The sequence below is a fragment of the Podarcis gaigeae genome (assembly GCF_964106915.1).
Source record: "Podarcis gaigeae genome assembly, chromosome: 5".
In the NCBI taxonomy this organism is placed as follows: domain Eukaryota; kingdom Metazoa; phylum Chordata; class Lepidosauria; order Squamata; family Lacertidae; genus Podarcis; species Podarcis gaigeae.
The window spans coordinates 12,602,295-12,623,027 of record NC_139681.1 but is presented as its reverse complement, the minus strand read 5'-3'; the positions used below and the strand labels follow the sequence as shown (position 1 = coordinate 12,623,027).

The 20,733-nt window shown below is 45.4% G+C and overlaps 1 protein-coding gene across 50 annotated transcripts in view; it reads right to left on the bottom strand.

Moving 5' to 3' along the window:
• Positions 1 to 20,733, bottom strand: part of SORBS1 (sorbin and SH3 domain containing 1) — a 121,397-nt gene that overhangs the window by 35,104 nt on the left and 65,560 nt on the right. For 44 of the 50 annotated variants that reach the window (XM_083738126.1, XM_083738115.1, XM_083738136.1 and 41 more), the window contains 5 exons: positions 18,266 to 18,349; positions 11,786 to 11,851; positions 11,199 to 11,294; positions 8,655 to 8,704; positions 4,348 to 4,523 (listed from right to left, as the gene is read on the bottom strand). In XM_083738126.1, coding sequence (XP_083594252.1) covers positions 4,348 to 4,523; positions 8,655 to 8,704; positions 11,199 to 11,294; positions 11,786 to 11,851; positions 18,266 to 18,349 — 472 coding nt within the window. The remainder of the gene's footprint in view (positions 1 to 4,347; positions 4,524 to 8,654; positions 8,705 to 11,198; positions 11,295 to 11,785; positions 11,852 to 18,265; positions 18,350 to 20,733) is intronic. The other 6 variants (XM_083738119.1, XM_083738121.1, XM_083738162.1 and 3 more) reach the window with 2 other exon arrangements.

Genomic DNA, 20,733 nt, shown 5'->3' with positions numbered 1-20,733 from the left:
GTGGTATAATGCATATGGAACATTCCCATTATTAAAGGCACCTGGGATGTCCATTAGGGAGCTATTTTGGCATGTTTCCATATCCAGGAAGTGGCTAAACCTTTTGAGGACGTCATAAGAAGAGAGGCGTTTGGGAGCCGGAGGTTTCTGTCGGATATACAGCTCGTGGAAGAGGGAGCTGTCCGCCCTGTCCACCAGGCTCCCCCTCGACCGAGCCAGATTATTCTGGATCTCACAGCTGGATGCCAACAGGTCTCCCGGGATCTGCAGAGGCGGAGTCTTCCTGGAGCTGTGCTGCACGGGTTTTCTCAGTCTGAAGGGAAGAGGGCTCATGAGATAGACATTTCTGGGAAGCAGCTGCTTATCTTCTTGGGGTTCCCCTCTGCCGGACTGTTGCTGTTCGTGCCTCCGAATGGTTGTAAACCTGGTGTAAGAAGCAGGGCAGGATCCTTTGCACTGGTTAGCTTTATATCTGGAGGGCCCACTGGTGATGCTGTCGCCACCACTGTCATTGGATATGTTGGAGAACAGATCTATCTCGTCGGTGCATGCTGAGAGCGTTTCCACAGGCGCCAGGTCACTGACTTCCGAGGTCACGTCCTCCGTATTGCTGCACGAATAGGAGGACGTATCGGCAAGGTTGGCAGGTCCCAGGTCCGGCTTGGCATAATCCAACAGGTATTCGGCCGAACGAGCTGAAGCTAGGCAGCTGTTAGAGAGACTCGGAGCGGGAGATTTGACCTGGAAGCTAGAGAAGTTGAGAGCAGGCATGGAGAGGGATCTCTGGATCAGCAACTCAAAGGCAGTGATGCGAGAGGAGACCGTGTGTTTGGGGATCTGCTCCAGGTTCTCCCGACTGGGGTTGGGCTCCCTCTTGTCCTTCGGCTCGTTTTCAAACAGGGATGCAATTTCCTTCACGCTGCAGGACGAAATGCTACTCAGCTGGATCCCGGAGCGGTTGATATGGTGCATGTCTTTATACAACATGGTGAACTCCTTCTCGTTCTTCCGAGAGCCCTTCCTGGAGCTGGAAGAGCCATACTCTTGCAAGCTCTGTGTGCTGATGGATTTGACAGCAAACTCTTGCTTGGACTTCATTAGCAAGTTCTCAAAATCCTTCCTGCTATCAAAGGAGGCAAAAGAGCTGCGGAGGTTTTCGCAGCTCTGCGTTTTCTCGTGAGGCAAGAGATCCTTTCTGTCCTGCCCAGAAATAGGTGGAGCAGCCAGTCTGGGTTTGAATTTGGACGGAAGAATTTCAGCAATGCAGACCTTTGCAGCAGATAAGGGTTTCTTATGTTTACATGGGCGACCTACTGGACCAGCATTATTAGAGTTAAGGGTTCGGCTATTAACTGAAGAGGGTGCAATCGTATGAACATTCCCACCTTTACGATCCACTGGAAAGCATGCAGAATAAAATAAATACAACCTGTTAGCTTAAGTGTGGCAAAGCTGTGGAGAAAGAGGGGAGGGGAGGGGAGGGAAATGACATGCTTTTTGTGGCTTCACTCAATGCAATCTTGAGACAGGCAATGTTAAAAAGGAATGCAGGAGAGCGATGGAAGAGCCAAGCTGTGCTGCCAAGGTAACACAGGACTGTTTGTGTTCAGGAAGGTAAATCCTGCGACGTTAGAGGAGCTACTAAACTAGGGGCGGCAGAGATCAAGCAAGTTCTCTACAAGTCAGTGCCGCTGCTTTAGGAATCTGGAGCAACGGGGTATATTACCGTATTTTTCGCTCTATAGGGCGCACTTTTCCCCCTCCAAAAATGAAGGGGAAATGTGGGTGCGTCCTATGGAGCGAATGCAGGCTCCTGTGAAGGAGAGGTGCTGCGCAGAGAGAGAGAAGGTGCAGCGCCCCTTGAGCGACGCGCCTGTCATGCGAAGCCAGCTTTGCTGAAGGGCGCTGTGCCTTCTCCCTCGCTGTGCAGCGCCTCTCCTTCACAGGAGCCTGCATTCGCTCCATAGGACGCAGAGAGGGAGAACTGCGCAGCGCCCCTTCAGCGATGTGCCTGTCCTGGCTTCTGTCTTAGCCCTGCGCAGCCTCTTTGGGCAGGGGGAGCCTTCATCCCGCTGCCCTGAAGAGGCTTTGCGTGGCTATCCCAGAAGCCAGATCCCTCTTGCTGTTCTGGCTTCTGGGATTCAGAATAATTTTTTTTTGTTTTCCTCCTCCCAAAACTAGGTGCGCCTTATGGTCCGGTGCGCCCTATGGAGCGAAAAATACGGTAAGTGCTCATATGGAAATCAGCAAAAGCTTGCAATCTAACTGGCTGTGCCCAGCATGCAAAACGCCTGTGCATAAATCAAGTTGTTGGTTTAAACTGCTATTAGATGAAACAGCACGCAAGCTTTCTGCTTAAGAGCAAAATCTTCTTTGAAGGAAAAATAAAGAAATACTCAGCACCCGAAGGCAGCAACACTGCTAATAATTTCAGTCAATACAATGTGACGCTATTTAACACCCCTGTAAATCTATGGAGACACAAGGTAGATTCTTTTGAGATTTTAAAGGCTAAAAATTAACAGCTCTGAACATCCCACGTATCACACTTGGAAGTGACAATGGAAAAGAACAGATTGTCATTTGTGGGCGAGCGCTTTGACGGCACAAATGAGATTTGAGAGTCTCCAAGTCTTCAAGAGAGCGCTGTACTGTTTTGTACTGTATTATATACAGTTGGAAGATTTAATAGCCACAAGCTTGTCAAATATAAAAGGTATATTTATTTGAAGATTTATATCCTGCGCTTCAAATGGTGTCCTTGCACCTTATAAAAGCCAGGAACTCCTAGTAAAGACACTATTATACGTTTACAGTTAAAAAGGCTTTGCTATTAGATGGCAATCTCCAAGATAAAATTGCTAAAAGTGACTGCAAAGTTGCCCTCTGAAACTCTGAGAATTTGCCCCTTTTCTGCCTGAGGAAAATATAACTGAAAAGCTTCAGACTATTACAGTAAGAAAGGTTGGTTCCACAAAAGACACCTCATTCATTATTTTGTATTTCTTATAGATGTGGGGCCAATGTGAGCGTTCTCTGTACCTCTATAGGCAAAAGACTCCATTGAGTAACTTGTGAGTTCCTGGGAATTTCAGGGTTTTTGGGGTTTTTTTTTTACAACAAATGTGTGGCAAAGTTGCAGAGATAGCATTCGGAAAAGTAACTGCAAAAATGTAAAAGAAAAGCAACCCAGAAGCAAGCTGTCAACATAAAATTAATTGCTTTCAACACCAGTGATTCCTAAGTTTGCATTTCACAGATTGTCAAGGGACGATTCAAGTTCTTTGAAATCAGCAGGGCTTAATGCACAACTTTGACTTGCATTAATTCGCCACAACTATTGCATTAGCCACAGTGTTTGCAGCTCATAATGCGTTTCGCTCTTCTATGACGCTCTTTCGCAACTGCTGGTGTTGTTAGTTCTCTATCAAGTCCTCCCAGCCTAGAAAAGCCACAAAGGGCACAGCAGTGGAAGAATAAGTAAGGTCGGCAGACAAGGCAATCCCAAATAAATGTCCAATTTAGGAAGCTAGACCGGCAAGAGGATGGGCAGAAGAGAAGGCTCTACCATGGGTGAAGGAAACTGGCTTGAGTGATGTGGGTCCGTGAGGATGCTCTGAAGACAGAAGGGAGTGAGGGGCAGAGAATACCGTGGCCAGGGAAGGTCAAACCATGATCAAGATTCAGAGGGAGCGTAACCGGACTGTGCTTGGAAGTGAGCAGGGCCAAAAAAGGATAGATGAGTGATAAGCAAACTCTTTCTAGAGATGAATCACCCCCCTTTAATCCTCCACCCAATTGTGTGCAGGAAAATTTGCTCCCATGAAACCTGGGGTCAAAATACCCCGGAAAGAAGAGCAGATACCAGCAGATTAACAAATCTTTTCCTGGGTACTTGGGTTTATAAAACTCCCGGATCTGAAGCCAATCTGATCCCAATGTAGGCTGACTGTGGCCTGGTCTACATGTGCGGCAGAGTAAGAGAAGAGAATTGTGTGATGGCAAAATGGGTTTTACCAACCTAGATGTCATGTGGCTGTTTTACATGCTCCTTTTTATAAAACTCCCTGCAAGTAGAAATCTAACATGCAGGGAACAGGCTAAAATTTTAAAGGTTTTTTTTTTTTTTTAAGTGGGGAAGCATTGAAAATGACACACACACCCTGACTGAAGTATGAAATTGTGCAGTCAGATATTACCACCCCAGAAACTATTCCTCACATCTCAAATCCTGACACAAGCACACCATTTCCTGGCACAGATATATTAACACAATCTGTTTTTAAAGTTCTACCGACAACAGCCAGTACACGAAGATGCATGGAAATTGTTGCTCTAGCGACATACCTTTAGTGGAAGCTGAGCTGGAGGGACGTTTGAGACCGCTTAGCCCTTGCAGTGGGATATCGCCACCTTCTAAAACACTTTTGTATATTTGCCTTTCGTTTTCTGGCCCGGTGACATCTCCAAGAGCTGCTTCAAATTCTCTCTTTGCAGAATGGTAGCTGGGGGAATACGGCGAGCTAAAAGTATGCAGGAGGAGGGAGACTTAATTTCCTTAGCAATTAAAATAAATAAGTTGCAAAATTGTAGACGGGCCATGCTAACAGGTGTTCCGGCAGCTCAACACACCGCTGCGAAATTGCTAAGAGCAAAAACACCTTGCATTTCTGGATCACATGTCTTTCCAGGAGTGGCATAGATTTTTGTATGCAAAACACACGTCGGCTCCCTGCATTTTACGTGACAGGTATGTAAGAATCAAAAGGAAGGTAAGATGCAGGGCCATCTTAAGCATATCTGACCTAGCCACTGTGATCCATGCGACGGTCACCGCCAGACTGGATTATTGTAACTCGCTCTATGTGGGGCTGCCCTTGAGACTGACCCCGAAACTCCAGCGGGTGCAGAATGCTGCAGCGAGACTCCTTACGGGGTCTTCGCTGCGAGATCACATTCACCTGGTGCTATACCAGCTGCACAGGCTCCCGGTGGAGTACAGGATCAGGTTTAAGGTGCTGGTTTTAACCTTTAAAGTCCTATACAGCCTAGGACCCTCGTACCTACAGGACCGCCTCTCCTGGTATGTCCCACGGAGGACCTTAAGGTCTTCAAATAAAAACATCTTGGAGATCCCGGGCCACAGGGAGGTTAGGCTGGCCTCAACTAGAGCCAGGGCTTTTTCGGCTGTGGCTCCAATCTGGTGGAACGCTCTGTCACAAGAGACTAGGGCCCTGTGGGACTTGACATCTTTCCGCAGGGCCTGCAAGACAGAGCTGTTCCACCAGGCCTTTGGTCAGGGCACAGCCTGACTCCCTCCTTCACAGAACTTTAGCTTAATGGTTGCCATCAATTTGAGTTGAATTAATTTCAATGAAATGATTTTAGAATGTTGTATTATTTTATTGTTGTTAGCCGCCCTGAGCCCGGCTTCGGCTGGGGAGGGGGGGATAAAAAAATATTATTATTATTATTATTATTATTATTATTATTATTATTATTATCTGGCTCCGTGGTGGAAAGGTCCCTCTGCCCCGCCTCCCCATTTCCCAGAGTTGACGACCTTTTCCCAATCCTCTGCAGGGATCGTTCTCCTCCCGCGAAGGCTTGGGAGGCAAGCTCCACACCCGCCTGCCATATGGTTGATGGGGCGCAGCTGGCAGGCATGCAGGGAAAGGGGAGGCCGCTGGCAAAGCCTCTCAGCTCCCCCACTTGCTGGGGCGCCCCTGAGAGGCTGGTGCCCTGGCGCGACGCACCACTAAGCCCTATGGGAAAGACGGCTCTGGTAGGATGGGACGAGAAAGGCAGAGCAGCTGTTCCTTCTCTATGTGGTGCTGAAATGCATAGCCAAGAGTAATTCTCTAGCTTCCATCAAAGAAACAACCCGAGCTTATCATGAAGAAAACCAACGGCACCCTCTGGCTGGAAAGCAATCAAGGCCCAGGGCATTTCACTCCAAGAGGGGTGGGGAAGACTGCCAGCGGTGCAAACTGGCCTATGAGGTCATTCTGGTTATCTCCCGCTTGGACTGCGCTCTACGTGGGGCTACCTTTGAAGGTGACCCGGAAACTACAACTAATCCAGAATGCGGCATCTAGACTGGTGACTGGGAGCAGCCACCGAGACCACATAACACCGGTCTTGAAAGACCTACATTGGCTCCCAGTACGTTTCCGAGCACAATTCAAAGTGTTGGGTGTTGACCTTTAAAGCCCTAAACGTCCTCGGCCCAGTGTAACTGAAGGAGCATCTCCACCCCCATCGTTCTACCCGGACACTGAGGTCCAGCGCCAAGGGTCTTCTGGCGGTTCCCTCATTGCGAGAAGCAAAGCTATAGGGAACCAGGCAGAGGGCCTTCTCGGTAGTGCCCTGTGGAACGCCCTCCCATCAGATGTCAAAGAGATAAACAACTACCTGATATTCAGAAGGCATCTTAAGGCAGTTCAGGGAAGTTTTTAATGTGTGACATCTTAGTGTATTTTTGGTCTTTATGGAAGCTGCCCAGAGTGGCTGGGGAAACCCAGCCAGATGGGCAGGGTACAAATAATAAATTATTATTATTATTATTATTATTATTATTATTATTATTATTATTATTATTATTCTACCCCCCCCCCCAAATCACACCCAGCTGTCCATCAAGTGAGGTCAGCTGGTGGGCAGGGCTCCATCCTACTTGGTACATCTCACCAGAACCCTCCCTGTGGGCAATGAGCTGGTCAAAGCAGATTCCTGCAAAGAGGGCACAATCCTCTGCTCATCAGCTGGGGAGCGAACAGTTCAACCTGGCTCAGTTGGTTAGAGCGTGGTGTTGCAGGTTCGATTCCCATATGGGATAGCTACCGGACTAGATGTTTTGTTTCCCACCCCCCTCCACTTTTTATGCTTTATTGAGATTAAAACGAAATAACCAACAAAGAGGTTAACCAGAAGGAAGAATGATAATATTTGTTATGTCACATCACAATGCGTTCTTCTTGGATTTCTAAAGACTTCCCGCCACCCCATCGTGCATCTACCACTTAGTCTATCTAGCACAATATTTATCATTTTCTTTTGTTAATTTCCATCACTATTATATTCCCTTAGTGTTATCTATCATACCACAGGCATCATTCCACTCCTGCCACTGACGTCATGCTATTACAATAATCCTTTAGATATTTTTTGTACATGTCCCATTTCCTAATAAATGTTTGATCAGTATGACCTCTCAGTTTTTCTGTCATTTTTGCCAACTTGGCCTACTCCAGCAGTTTACTTTGCAACTCCAGCTTTGCTGGGGTTTCCTCTACTATCCTAGTCATAGCGATTAATACTCTTGCGGCTACTGTGGCATACAATAATATTTCTCTCGCTTTTTAAAGTATGTCTGGGTCTGGTATCCCCAGGAGGAAAGTGTGTGTGTGTGTGTGTGTGTGTGTGTGTGTGTGTGTGTATGAGATACCTTAATCATTCTTTTGAACTCATTATAAATTACACCCCAAAATTCCTTAATTTTCTTACAGGTCCACCACATATGTAACACTGAGCCTTCCGCCTCTCCACATCTTCAACATTTACTTCATGTGTTCTTATACATTTTAGATAGTTTTAGTGGTGTCAAGTACCAGCTGAACTGCATCTTCATAAAATTTTATTTCAAGGTGTAACATGCAGTGAATTTCACCGCTGCTGGACTAGATAATCCTCAGGGCTCTATGATTCGACAAGTACCATTTTGCCAGTGTATTCCTAGAGAGGCACGTGCTGGCAAAGCACACTCCTCACACACCCTGTGGGCCATCTTTGGCAGGTGGGCGGGGCTATGCACCCGCCCTTCACCTGACGTCTTCTGATGACTGGCGGGTGGGTTGCCCCGCCCACCTGCTCAAGTTTGTGCACAGGGTGAGGAAAAATAAAAGATCTGTCGCACTAGGTCAAAAATATTAACAACCCTTGGGCTACATTACCTGTGGCAGCACTGCATATGACGTATTCATTTCAACTCTGATTAGTTTGATTCAGAAAGGCAGAAAGAAAGCCTGAAGGAGCTAAGCACATTCTGACTAAATTTCTACGGAGGAAGATTTTAAGAGAGAACATTTTTAGGTCCCTCCAATAACCTTTTGCCTGTGCTAATTTCAGGGCACACTTAGAACTAGAAATGTCACCCATATACCCTTTGAATCCAGCTTAAAGGTAAAGGGACCCCTGACCGTTAGGTCCAGTCGTGACCAACTCTGGGGTTGCGGCGCTCATCTCGCTTTATTGGCCAAGGGAGCCGGCATACAGCTTCCAGGTCATGTGGCCAGCATGACTAAGCCGCTTCTGGCGAACCAGAGCAGCGCACAGAAACGCCGTTTACCTTCCCGCTGGAGCGGTACCTATTTATCTACTTGCACTTTGATGTGCTTTCAAACTGCTAGGTTGGCAGGAGCAGGGACCGAGCAACGGGAGCTCACCCCGTCACGGGGATTCGAACCACTGACCTTCTGATCAGCAAATCCTAGGCTCTGTGGTTTAACCCACGGTGCCACCCGCGCTTAGACACACATAAAATGATTCCTGCGATGTTGTACATGGGCACAGCTCTTAAAGGACCTGCAGCTACAGCTCCCAACATGATCAATGCTTTAGAACATCAACATCAGAGCGCAGCATTCAAAACTTACTGAGGCAAATGATCCGAGGAAGTTTCTGGAGGAGAGGAGCCTGTCGTACTCTGCAAGAATCCAGACAAATAAATCAGTGATATGCAGAAGCTTTCGTGCAAACCAAAAGGAGAGACAGAGATGGGGGAGGGACTCCACTGAGCAATTTTCCACCCTAAATTCAAATCCTGGACTTTATACACTGATTTCGATTGGCGTGCATTTGATTGGAGGTTCCTTCACGAAAGTAAAAGATTTTAACTCGCGCCACGCCTTTGCACCGTGATTATTTGTCTGTCAATGCCTTATTTTAAAGAAAGCCTTAAGAAAAGTAAGGGAAATAAACTGCTCCGTGTTAGGCACATATTTATAATTAGGGCCTACGCGACTTCCTTCTGCCCAAGCCAATCACTTTCCAAAAGAAGATTATATTTCTCTAGCGTAGAAGGTAAAATACATATGCACCAGATCATAAAAAGCTTCTTTATTTTTTGTTTGTTTGTTTAAAGAAACAGCTTGAAGCCGGTTTTCTTCTCAACAGAGCGAACAATAAAAAGGTTGTGAGTGGATAGTTTGCAACCGCTAAGTGCCAAACCAGACATGATGTTCAATGCTTTCTTCCCCCTGCAACACTGGATGGGATTTTCCCCGGGATTATTGTGAGGACAAGGGGCAATTTCCCCCTTCCTTAACCACCCTAGCCCTGATCCTGCTTGGGACAGGCCCACCCCCCAGAAATTATTTGCTTTTCTTAGAAACAAAGATATATATATGCACTTTAAATGTAAAGGCACATTTAGCCTTGTGTCTGGCTTGGCTCTTGCCAACAAAGGTCTGTATAGTTAAAGCCATGGTTTTCCCAGTAGTGATGTATGGCAGTGAGAGCTGGACCATAAAGAAAGCTGATCGCTGAAGAATGGATGCTTTTGAATTCTGGTGCTGGAGGAGACTCTTGAGAGTCCCATGGACTGCAAGAAGATCAAACCTCTCCATTCTGAAGGAAATCAGTCCTGAGTGCTCACTGGAAGGACAGGTCGTGAAGTTGAGGCTCCAATACTTTGGCCACCTCATGAGAAGAGAAGACTCCCTGGAAAAGACCCTGATGTTGGGAAAGATGGAGGGCACAAGGAGAAGGGGACGACAGAGGACGAGATGGTTGGGCAGTGTTCTCGAAGCTACCAGCATGAGTTTGACCAAACTGTGGGAGGCAGTGGAAGACAGGAGTGCCTGGCGTGCTCTGGTCCAGGGGGTCACGAAGAGTCGGACACGACTAAACGACTAAACAACAACAACAACAACTGGCTTGGCTCTAAGGCAGACAGGCTGTATTTAGAATTATTATACCTCCCTCCGACCCGTTTTGTATAAAAAGAGGTGGGAAACATAAGCAAAGAAAATGGGCCACTGAAACTTCGGTTTCTGTACACTGCAATGAGATTGCTTTGGGGTGTTGTTTTAATTAAGGATAAGAAGGATAATCAAACACATTTGAAAATTAAGTTACATGGGAGATAAAGCCATATCCTCCCATATTCCTCTGATGGAAATAAGGATGTACTATTCCATAATAATAATAATAATAATAATAATAATAATAATAATAATTATTATTATTATTATTATTATTTCTTATTTATACCCCGCCCATCTGACTGGGCTTCCCCAGCCACCCTGGGCAGCTTCCAACAAAATATTAAAATACAGTAATCCATCAGACATTAAAAGCTTCCCTAAACAGGGCTGCCTGTTGTTGTTGTTATTATTATTACCCCACCCCAGACACTCTGGGTGGCTTCCAACAGATATAAAAACATAATAAAACATTAAGCCCCCCTCCCTTTTAACCTTCCCTAGATAGGGCTGACTTCAGATGTCTTCTAAAGGTTGTATAGTTATTTATCTCCTTGGCTCAGCGAGTCGCATAACTCCATACCCTCCCTAACATTTCTCCAATGAGAAACAGGGATGTCCTAAGGCAAAGCGGGACGTTCCGGGATCAAATCAGAAACCAGACGGCTTAGATAAATTCAGAAATGTCCCAGGAAAATAGGGTCTGTAAAGTGCTCTGACCACTTTTGAGATACCTTTCCCCCCCCAACGCAGTAAGCCCACAAAAATCACACACACAAAAATTAAAAGGGGTAAAAATAACATTGGCAGGCCCACACATTGTTGAACCAAGCGGGTTTTGACTGTATGCAATTTTGGATTTGGGCGCAATCCCCGGAACGTAAGTTGCGGTTTTACTGTACACCCTATTTTATTGATCACAGTTTAAGGTTTGGACATAATGCTAAACTGTGTGTGGCTGACTGGAAATGGAATAAGAAAGATTTCGATCACCTCACGGCTGCACCAGAAGAGGAGGGGAGCGCACACAAGCTCAAAACTTGTCCAAACTCTTTCCAGTAACTGTAAACCATGGTTTAGTGTTACATCTGAATGCAGCCTCTGTGTAATACCATTTTCAGCAGCATTGTTTGCTAATTATTCAGCCGCAACCCGATTAGAGCAGAGGGTTTAGGAACAGGGATTAGCAAGCAGCATGGAATGAAGAAGAAATACCTTCATCTGCTTCTTATCTTTATACATTTTCTCCATTTTTTCTATATCTGCCTCTAACTCAGTCTGATAGAGGTAGATGTCTTTTTCTGGGTCAGTCTGGTTAAAGAAGGAAGAAGAAGGAAGAAACAACACATAAGGGGAGGCAAAACAAAAGCTAATTCTGAAAAAACAGAGCCTTTTGTTTTAAAGTGACAAAGATAGACAAGACAAAAGTCGAATATTTTTCCATACTCAAATCCACAACTGGCTTAGATTCCCTTCTGAATTTGCCATGATCTAGTAGTGTTTCTTGTAAATATTTCTTTTTAAACCACTGTAAAAAATTCATTCGTACCGCACAAAACACTTGTTAGTACAATTATCGCTACAGATCACAAGAGCAAGGAGGCTGCTGTGATCCAGCAAGGGTTAAAAGGAATGCTTTAAGGCTTCTTTTCAGCCTGAAACAAGGCATAAGGAATCCAAAATCAATTCAATCCAAACCACCACTTGCACTCACGTAAAATCCAAACATTGCTAAAGACTGAAAGCTGAAGCCACACAAACACACAGAAACCATACTATAGTACAACGTATGTTTGAATTACCTTTCTATCCTCTCTAGTAAGGATAGAGCAATCTCCCGGAGTATACTCCCAAATCTTTTTTGGAGGCTGATGGAAAGCAGAGGAGGAAATGAGGAAATGAAGGTAAGGAAAGACTTCACAAAGAACATGGAAACTGGATTAGAACAGAGGGAGTACATTGGGGGGAAATTGCATCAAGACTGGAAATAAAATTGAAGAGGGGAAGGAAAGAAACAGGGGTTCAACCTGTTAAACCACAAACACAGGAGATTATGGGAGGGGGACAGAGGAAGCATGCATTGTGTTGCAGGGCTCGCTTTAGAAATTTGCTTGAAAGCACTTCCAATACAGTTTGCTAAAGAAACCAAACCAGGATAAAAAATAAATAATTGCACATTCTTTCCCCCCTGAAAAAAAAGAAGGGGTATAACCAAGATTTTCAAACAGAGCAAATTGTGGGGTTGCCTTTTCTTTTTTCTTTTAAATATCGATCCCCAGCCCCTTTCCCAGACTTCAAATACATACCATGTTAACAAATGGCTGAAATCCCAGAGGTGGCAGTGTGGGGCAATGAAAATGCAGGGTTATTCATGTCACCGTTTGAGCTACTTGTTGATCTTTCGCAAGGAAGAGAAGGTGGAATTAAGAATTTAGTCAAAGAAGTGAATTCAGGACCCAGGTTTGGAAACCAGGTCCCGGGTCCCAACAAATCTGGGTTTGGGAGGTGCTACACAGAGCCCAAGGAACAGAAACTTGTACTGATGGGAATCAAAACCAGCGGCTTCGGCTGCTGGTGTAGCAGAATGAAAAATATGCTGGTGAGAAGCAAGGCTGCCTTGTCTTATGAAACTAGGAATGGAGATTCACTTCTATAACCTTTCGTTCAGTTTATCAGCTATCCAGCAACAAGAGTTTGCCGAGTGGCAGACAAAGGAAAAACAAGCCCAACGTACACTGAAGAAACTAGGCTTGGGGGAGAAATTTAGGAAATCTACACTATAGAGTCAATTGCCTTTTTTCTGAAGCCTCCCACTTGGTTCTGCATTTCAGAATGAGGCCCACTCCAGAATCTGAACCCCGACGATGAATCTGAAAGGATGATCTGATGTCTGCCTTTTACCATTTTTCATTTTACTTTTAAAACTCCCCGCACCCACCAGCAGCTCAAAGCTGTGAAAACTGGCAGCTCTGCCACTCAGGTGGAAATCTCGCAGGTGTACGCCATGATGTGCTGTTTCTCCCTGGCACTTAGTACAGAAAAAAACCCAAAACAATATGGCTGCTCCCATACAGGGGCAGCCATATACCGTATTTTTCACTCTATAAGATGCACTTTCCCCCTCCTAAAGAGTAAGGGGAAATGTGTGTGCGTCTTATGGAGCAAATGCAGGCTGCGCAGCTATCCCTGAAGCCAGGAGAGCAAGAAGGATCGGTGCGCACCGATCCCTCTTGCTCTCCTGGCTTCAGGGATAGCTGCCCGAAGCCTCCTGAGCACAGCGGGAGCGCTCCAACTGTGCTCCGGAGGCTTTGCGTCGCTTTTGCTGAAGCCAGGAGAGCAAGAGGGAGAGCCCCTGCACAGCTTTCCCTCTCTGCACAGCACCCCTTCAGCGAAGCGGGAGGAGAAATGGATGGGGCTCCGCTTATCCTGCCGCTTTGATGAAGGGACGCTGTGCAGAGAGGGAGAGAACATTTTCTTTCTTCTTCTCCTCCTCTAAAACTAGGTGCGTCTTATGGTCGGGTGCGTCTTATAGAGCGAAAAATACGGTACTTTTTCTGTATTAAATGCTAATGAGGAATGGCACACGTTACCGTACCATCCCTCCCAAGGAGATTTCCAACTTTATATGGTGGTTTCTAATATACCAGAAGCATGGGTGGCGTAACCAGAACAGCAGTACCCATCTAAATCAATTAAAAACCAGGATTCACAGCAACAAGTTTGAGCTGTTCTGCCTTGAGCCCATGTGCTAACCTTTCATAGAGGAAATAGAAGCTTCCAGCAAAACCAAGACCAGAGTTGTGGAGATAACCACAGAAATGTTGGTCAACAGGCCAGTTGAAGCCCATGAGTCAAAACATTGGGGGAAGTAGGTACCACTGGGACCAACACACCTGGGAGGGCAGGGATGAAAGAAGGGTCATGGGAATCCATCATAGGCCCAGGTGGCAAGGCCAGAGTTGTCTGCAAAAAAGCCATTCCAGTTGGAGCTAGTGAAAGGGGAAATTGAGCAGGAGAAACTGATAAAACATGCGCCATCCTGGACACCATGATTAGCACTTCATAGGCTATTTGAACCACCAGTGGCTCAGGCACTAATGTTGAGCACACAGAGTATATCTGTAGAGATTGTAGTTGAAGGAAATGCATGGTGCAGAAACGGAGATCAAATCAGAACAGGGCAGTCCCTCAAACGTTGGAGGGAATAATAGTCCTAATGTGATGGCCTATGTTTGTTGGCACAAGGAGGCCATAAACCAGGCTTCCTTAACCTCAGCCCTCCAGATATTTTTGGCCTACAACTCCCATGATCCCTAGCTAGCAGGACCAGAGGTCAGGGATGATGGAAATTGTAGTCTCAAAACATCTGGAGGGCTGAGGTTGAGAAAGCCTGCCATAAACCCTCCCAGTAAGAGTCTTCAAGTCCTCTTGAAAGGCCTATGGTCTTGAGATATGGTGGTGCAAGGAGAGGAGAGATGAGGTTGGCTGTCCCACCAGGGGCAATTGTCGCATTGGACTTCAGTCCTGGCTTCAGTCCATGGGCAACGGTTGTCCAGATTTGACTGTGGGCTTGAAAAAAGCTATGTTGTCCCCAAGCTCACAGTCGGAGACCAATAAAAAATGGCGTGAGTCACCTTTAAAAGGGGTCCTCAGGGTGTTCCAGTAGAGGTTTCTCTCCCTATCCCAGGCATGGCCAAACTTGGCCCTCCATATGTTTTGGGACTGCAACTCCCATCATCCCTAGCTAACAGGACCAGTGGTCAGGGATGATGGGAACTGTAGTCTCAAAACATTTGGAGGGCCAAGTCTGGCCATGCCTGCCCTATCCAAACTGGTTCTTCAGTATGCTCAAATGACACATGTGCCAAAACAAATCTTTCAGTCAGAAATCACGTTTCCTAATGGCTTTCAGTTCCAGCTTATTTGGGGGAGCACAGTATTCAGTACTGGAGAGTCATGGTTTATTCAGGGGTACGAACCCCCCTAGTTGCTTATTCACAGATCTAGTGGCAGCAATGGGCATCATGTTTGAGAGAAGCATCTCATAGAGAACAGTCTCCTTGTAACGGGATATCATTCGCAGATTTCCTTATTCCTAAGTTTTTAACCTGAGGGCGCCACACATTAAAAAAAACAAGCCATCACTATGGATGGAGTTATTGCTGGGGAAATGTGAAGAAGCACAGTTTATATATATCTAGGCTGTTCGTGCCTTTCTGTGCTGAGTGGGGAACAAGGAAATAGCTTCAAACTCATCTTGGCAAATGTTTCACAGACAAAGGGTTTTGTTTTGTTTTTCACAATTTCACAGCAAGACACTTCTTTCTCTGCCCTTTCAGCTAAAACCTCACCTCCCTCCTGCCCACACTGGCAGATTTTACACTGAAAAATGGACCCTGTTATAAATTCAATGGAGGCCTATTAAAATGGCTGTCTCTAATGGAATAATCTGCCCTTCTAATTCCTAGGAAGGTATCCAGATTTCCCACTTAAGAGGATTCCCATGCCTTTAATAGGGATCTTAAAGTGAGAATTTCAACAGTGGAGCTTTCCTTAGCACTGTGGGAGTAAGCAAAGGGGAATTTGCTGAACTTCACTTTGCTGATAGCATTTTGCACTTTTGTAAAAGTGAAAAAGGAAAAAACCTGAATGTTTAGATGGAATCTGATCGCTAGCTGGGAATGCAGTCGGAACACTGCAGAGTGCATTTTCACAGTCCTAGAAGCCACAAATTTCATGGCTCTTACAACCAGGGATGTAAGGAGCCCAGATTTCCATTCCACCCTGCATTCATTGCTGCTTCTGTTTGCTCCAGTTCATCCACCGCCAAAAACAATGCTATTTGTAATCGCTGTCCGCTGTGGCAAAATTACGCAGCTTAATTGATTACATAAATTATGTTTGTCATCGCATTGTTCCACTCCATTCAATTTAAATGCAGAGGAAACAATGCAATCGAGGGGGAAACAGAACCCATTATCTATCATTTGTAAATTGTCAGAAACAACAGTGTATACCAATTGTATTGTGTGGATTGTTTTCCGTTCCAGACATGGAATTAATAAGAAAACGTTGGCAATTTCTGCTCCTGTTTCACCCCAATTTATACCGTATTTTTCGCTCTATAGGACCACTTTCCCCCCTCCAAAAATGAAGCGGAAATGTGTGTGTGTCCTATGGAGCGAATGCAGGCTCCTTGACTTCAGCGATAGCAATGCGAAGCCTCCGAAGCGCAGAGGGAGCACTCCTTCTGCACTCCAGAGGCTTCGCATTGCTTTCGCTGAAGCCTGGAGAGTGAGAGGGGTCGGTCCGCACCGACCCCTCTCACTCTCCAGGCTTCCAAGGTAGCCGCCTGAAGCCTCCAGAGTGCAGTGGGAACTCCCGCTGCGCTCCGGAGGCTTCGGGTGAACGCACCTTGAACACACAGAATGCACCTTGTTTTAGAGGGGGAGAACAAAAAAAATAAAATTCTCCCTCTCTCTGCGCAGCACCCCTTCAGCGAAGCGGCAGGAGAAATGGAAGGGGCTCCGTTTCTCTTGCTACTTCGCTGAAGGGGCACAGAGCAGAGGGGGGGGGGAGAATTTTTTTTTCTTATTCTCCCCCTCTAAAACAAGGTGCGTCCTATGGTCTGGTGCGTCCTATAGAGTGAAAAATACAGTAATTTGCTCGAGGGAGTGGTGGTTTTGATCACCTGGCTCTCTTGAATCCCCATAACGTGCAAAAGGAAACCTAGATCTGTTCCACTTCTTACGAAACTGGAGGAATAGGCTCAGGTGGGAATAGTTCGCAATGCTTAACACCCTTCATGGTCAAAGGTGTGGGCTCTTGCTCTGGCAGAGACGTTAACCCAGGGGCAATTTTTCTGATCAATGGGACCCATTTATACAACGTTCAAGAGGAAAAACTCAGGAGGATTTTCTGGGCAGACTTGATGCCAAAGAATCCACAGTCCTAAGCTTCTGGTGCAGTGGCGTAGCGGGGGGGGGGGTGCAGGGGGGGCCGGCCGCACCAAGCGCAACATCTGGGGGTTAGGGAAATCCATGGGTTAGGGGGCGCAAATCCATGGGTTAGGAGGTGCAAATTACTTGCCTTGCCCCGGGTGCTGATAACCCAAGCTACGCCACTGTTCTGGTGTGAGTTTAGGCCTTGGCTGACACTAATGGGAGGGAGCCGCCTTCCTAATTTATCATGTTAATATACAAAACATGTGCCCCAAATTTAGTTGTTAGGGGTTTTTCTTTTTAATTAATTCTGCATTTCATGACTGTAAGGTGTGAAAATCTTAATAAAAATTATTTCAAGAGCAAAAATTGGGTGGATTGTGATTGGTTTCGGAAGTCATCCCATGAAAACTGTGCCCAACCAGAAATGTTCTAAAGTTACGTAAGAATGGATTAACCATCAAAAACTTTCAATTTCTGTTGGATTCTGTATGCAGGACTATCTGTGTGAATGGGGTGCATAATCCGTCCCAGCAGAATGCTTCCACCTGGTTGCCTCTCAAAAATATGAATACGAACGTGAAACCACCACAATAATTTAATATTGGTAAAGCACCTACAATATGCTAGGCAGGGTGCATAAATGCAACACGACAATGGATTCAAATTCTCAGTTCGGTTGTTTGTGTTGCAGCATTCTGATATGACACTCCTGCATCTGAAACCCACTTTGAGTAATGTGGGAAAGATTAACACAACGGGTCTGTCCATCAGGACATTTCTGGGATTTTTGCCGTGACTGCAGCTTCCTCGGAGCACCGTGGCTGGGAGAAAAGCAGCGGTACACAGGGAGCGAGGGACAAGGTATGTGTATTGTACAGGATTCATCCTGCTGGCAGGAAGCTGGCCAAAGATTTCAGGAAAGAGTTGGCAAGAGTTGATGAGGGCATCCTGGTTTGAAGTCATTTAGCAAGAAAGAAAATGGCCGTCTTTGCTGTTGCTAGGGGAATGGGAAGCACCCACTGGAAAATAAAAGAAATCGCATTTCTCATGAATTGCAGTGGCCTACTAAACTTCAGCATATGACTGGCCACTAGTACTGCTGACACAGGTTTAGTGAATTCCAGATATCATCAAGAGGCTGTACATCTGTGGCTTGATGCGCAAACAGAAATTCTTTCTGCTTTTTTTGTTGTTAAAAAAAACCCCAAGGTTGCATTTTTTGTGTGTGTCTTACGGTCATAACTATAATCAGAATGGAGGTGGGAGCGTTGCATGTGCGCTTTGTAAGGCAGGTTGGGTTTTTGTTTTTGTTTAATGGCTGTGACCATCAAAACTTACCGGTTTCCCAAACTCCAATTCCGAAAAGAATTTATACCAAGGCTCATTCTTTAAATCTATCTCTTCTGGGCTTATATCCCGAGTCTAAAGGAGTTGGTGATACGGGAATGGAAGAAAGAGAACGACAACATTATGCAGAGAATAGGAAAGGGCTGTTAAAGATGCAGTGTTCTGCGTCCCCCCCCCCCCACTGCGGCTTATGAGGCATTCAGTTGGCAGCCTACACCCCATTACTTGGCAATGTAAGCTGCGGTCATACACAGCTCCTTGGGAGTAAGTACCATTGAATTCAATTGCGCTTGCATCTCAGTAGACAGGCATAGAATTGAACTGATAAGTCACTGGAGAAACTCCATTTCAATACGGAGTGTCAAAGGTGTCAGGGAAGGAAGATGGGTCATTTCTGAACCAGGACAGATAATGGCATTACAGTGGTACCTCGGGTTACATATGCATCAGGTTACATACGCTTCAGGTTACAGACTCCACTAACCCAGAAATATTACCTCAGGTTAAGAACTTTGCTTCAGGATGAGAACAGAAATCATGCTCCGGCGGCGCGGCAGCAGCGGGAGGCCCCATTAGCTAAAGTGGTGCTTCAGGTTAAGAACAGTTTCAGGTTATGTACGGACCTCCGGAATGAATTAAGTACTTAACCCGAGGTATCACTGTATTGACAAGCAAATTAAGGAGGAGAACTAGTGAAATCAAATTTCCCCTCAGCTGAAATGCAGACGACATGGTCAGCAACAGCGGGGCGACATATGGAGACACGTGACTTTCCTTTTCACTAAATAGAACATGTGAATAAATCCTGTTAAGTCCTGCTTAAATTTCCAGAGCAATCTGCTCGGAACATCCAATTGCTGAAAAACACCCTTCTGCAAAATTAAGACTTTGGGTCGCAATTTACATTGCGACCCCTCCCGCCTCAGCTGCCCTCCCCCCATTTATGTGTCGGTGCAGAACACGGCATCTTTAACAGCACATGGATATGTGAGAAACCCTTTTTCATAAATGGCAAACAGGATGAAGGGTGAAATTCTAAACTAAAGAGGACGCAGTTAGAGAAAGCATGTTACTGAGAAGTCTCTAAGGGGAATGGACACACAAGACTCTGTTCTGTTAGACGACCAACATTTAATACAAGGGTAAAAGTTAAGAGTTCAGACAAACCAACAGAGTAGGGACAGGACAGGACAGGAACAGAATGACTACCAAGAAAGGCTCTCCCTTTTTGTACTTATATTTTGTTTTAAAGCAACAAGCTGGAGCTCTTAATGATGTAGTTAATTAGAACCACAGTACACTTGAATACCTGAGCACATTTAAACATTGGCTCTTAGTGGAGCAGACTGCTTTGCATCAAATATAAAACAAGTTGAGGTGTACCTGATACTATATTTTTGAAATCTGGGAAATGTGCCGACTCCACCTGGGTTAAAAGGTGATTTAATCTTCCCAAACGATAGCTACTGCACAGTGTTTTGGTTCCATTCTCCTTGGATGATGTTAGCACGAGGGACTGAATACAGCAGGAAAATGTTTTGCTTGGCAAGCGCAGATGGACTCCAAACTCAAAATGAAAGTGACATTCCAGCTGTACAAAGCGACTTACATTCTTGTTGGTCCCGGGAATACACCTCCCCCCATTATTTCTGTGCTTTGGGGTCACTTGACTGTAGCAGTGAGATTGTCTGACAAATTACAGAGATGTGTTTATATATATATATAGTTTAGGAGGGGGCAAGCAATATTAACATTTGCTTTCTGGCTCATCGTAAGTCAATCGCTTTCCCCAATCTTTCCACTGTAAAAAGATGCTACGAGAACCTTAACTGTCAAGGGCGCTAAAGACATTAGTCCTTGGTTGAGATGAGTCATGTTGACTCAGGCCTCCTCTAGCAAAGTCCCAGAAGCTCTTACAGAGTCTGCTAGACACCTTGCAGGCCTGATTGGTATTTTTCTAAGTACCCCTTAGCAGCCAAAAGCAAAGAAAAATAGTAAGCTCTCGCATTCCACAAAACTCTTTCTGCTAGTTCAACAAGGATTCCAATTAGCAGGAACCAAATACCAGATAACTCTTGTTTTCACTTTCAACACATCTCAAATGTTTAAACTACTTGTGATATTATGCATGCCTGAGTCCTGTGCTCAGAATTTTCCTCCGAGTTGGAATGGACACAGATATAAAAAACGCTGTGAAAATGCTTTTTTAAAAAAATACATTGAATTTTGCATAGCTCCCTTTCGCCACCTAGTGTCACATTTGTATATTGCACCTTAAAACACAATTAAAACTTTTTATTTGCAGTTGTATAGCTGAGTCCCTGGTCTCTTTTCCCCACCTCTGAACCACTTAAGGACTTGGTAAGGGTGCGGAGGAGATTAATCCTTACCACCCTAGCTGCAATTTGCACCAGAGAGACTTTCCACACTAGGGTTCTAGAAGAGAATTTTTAGACAAA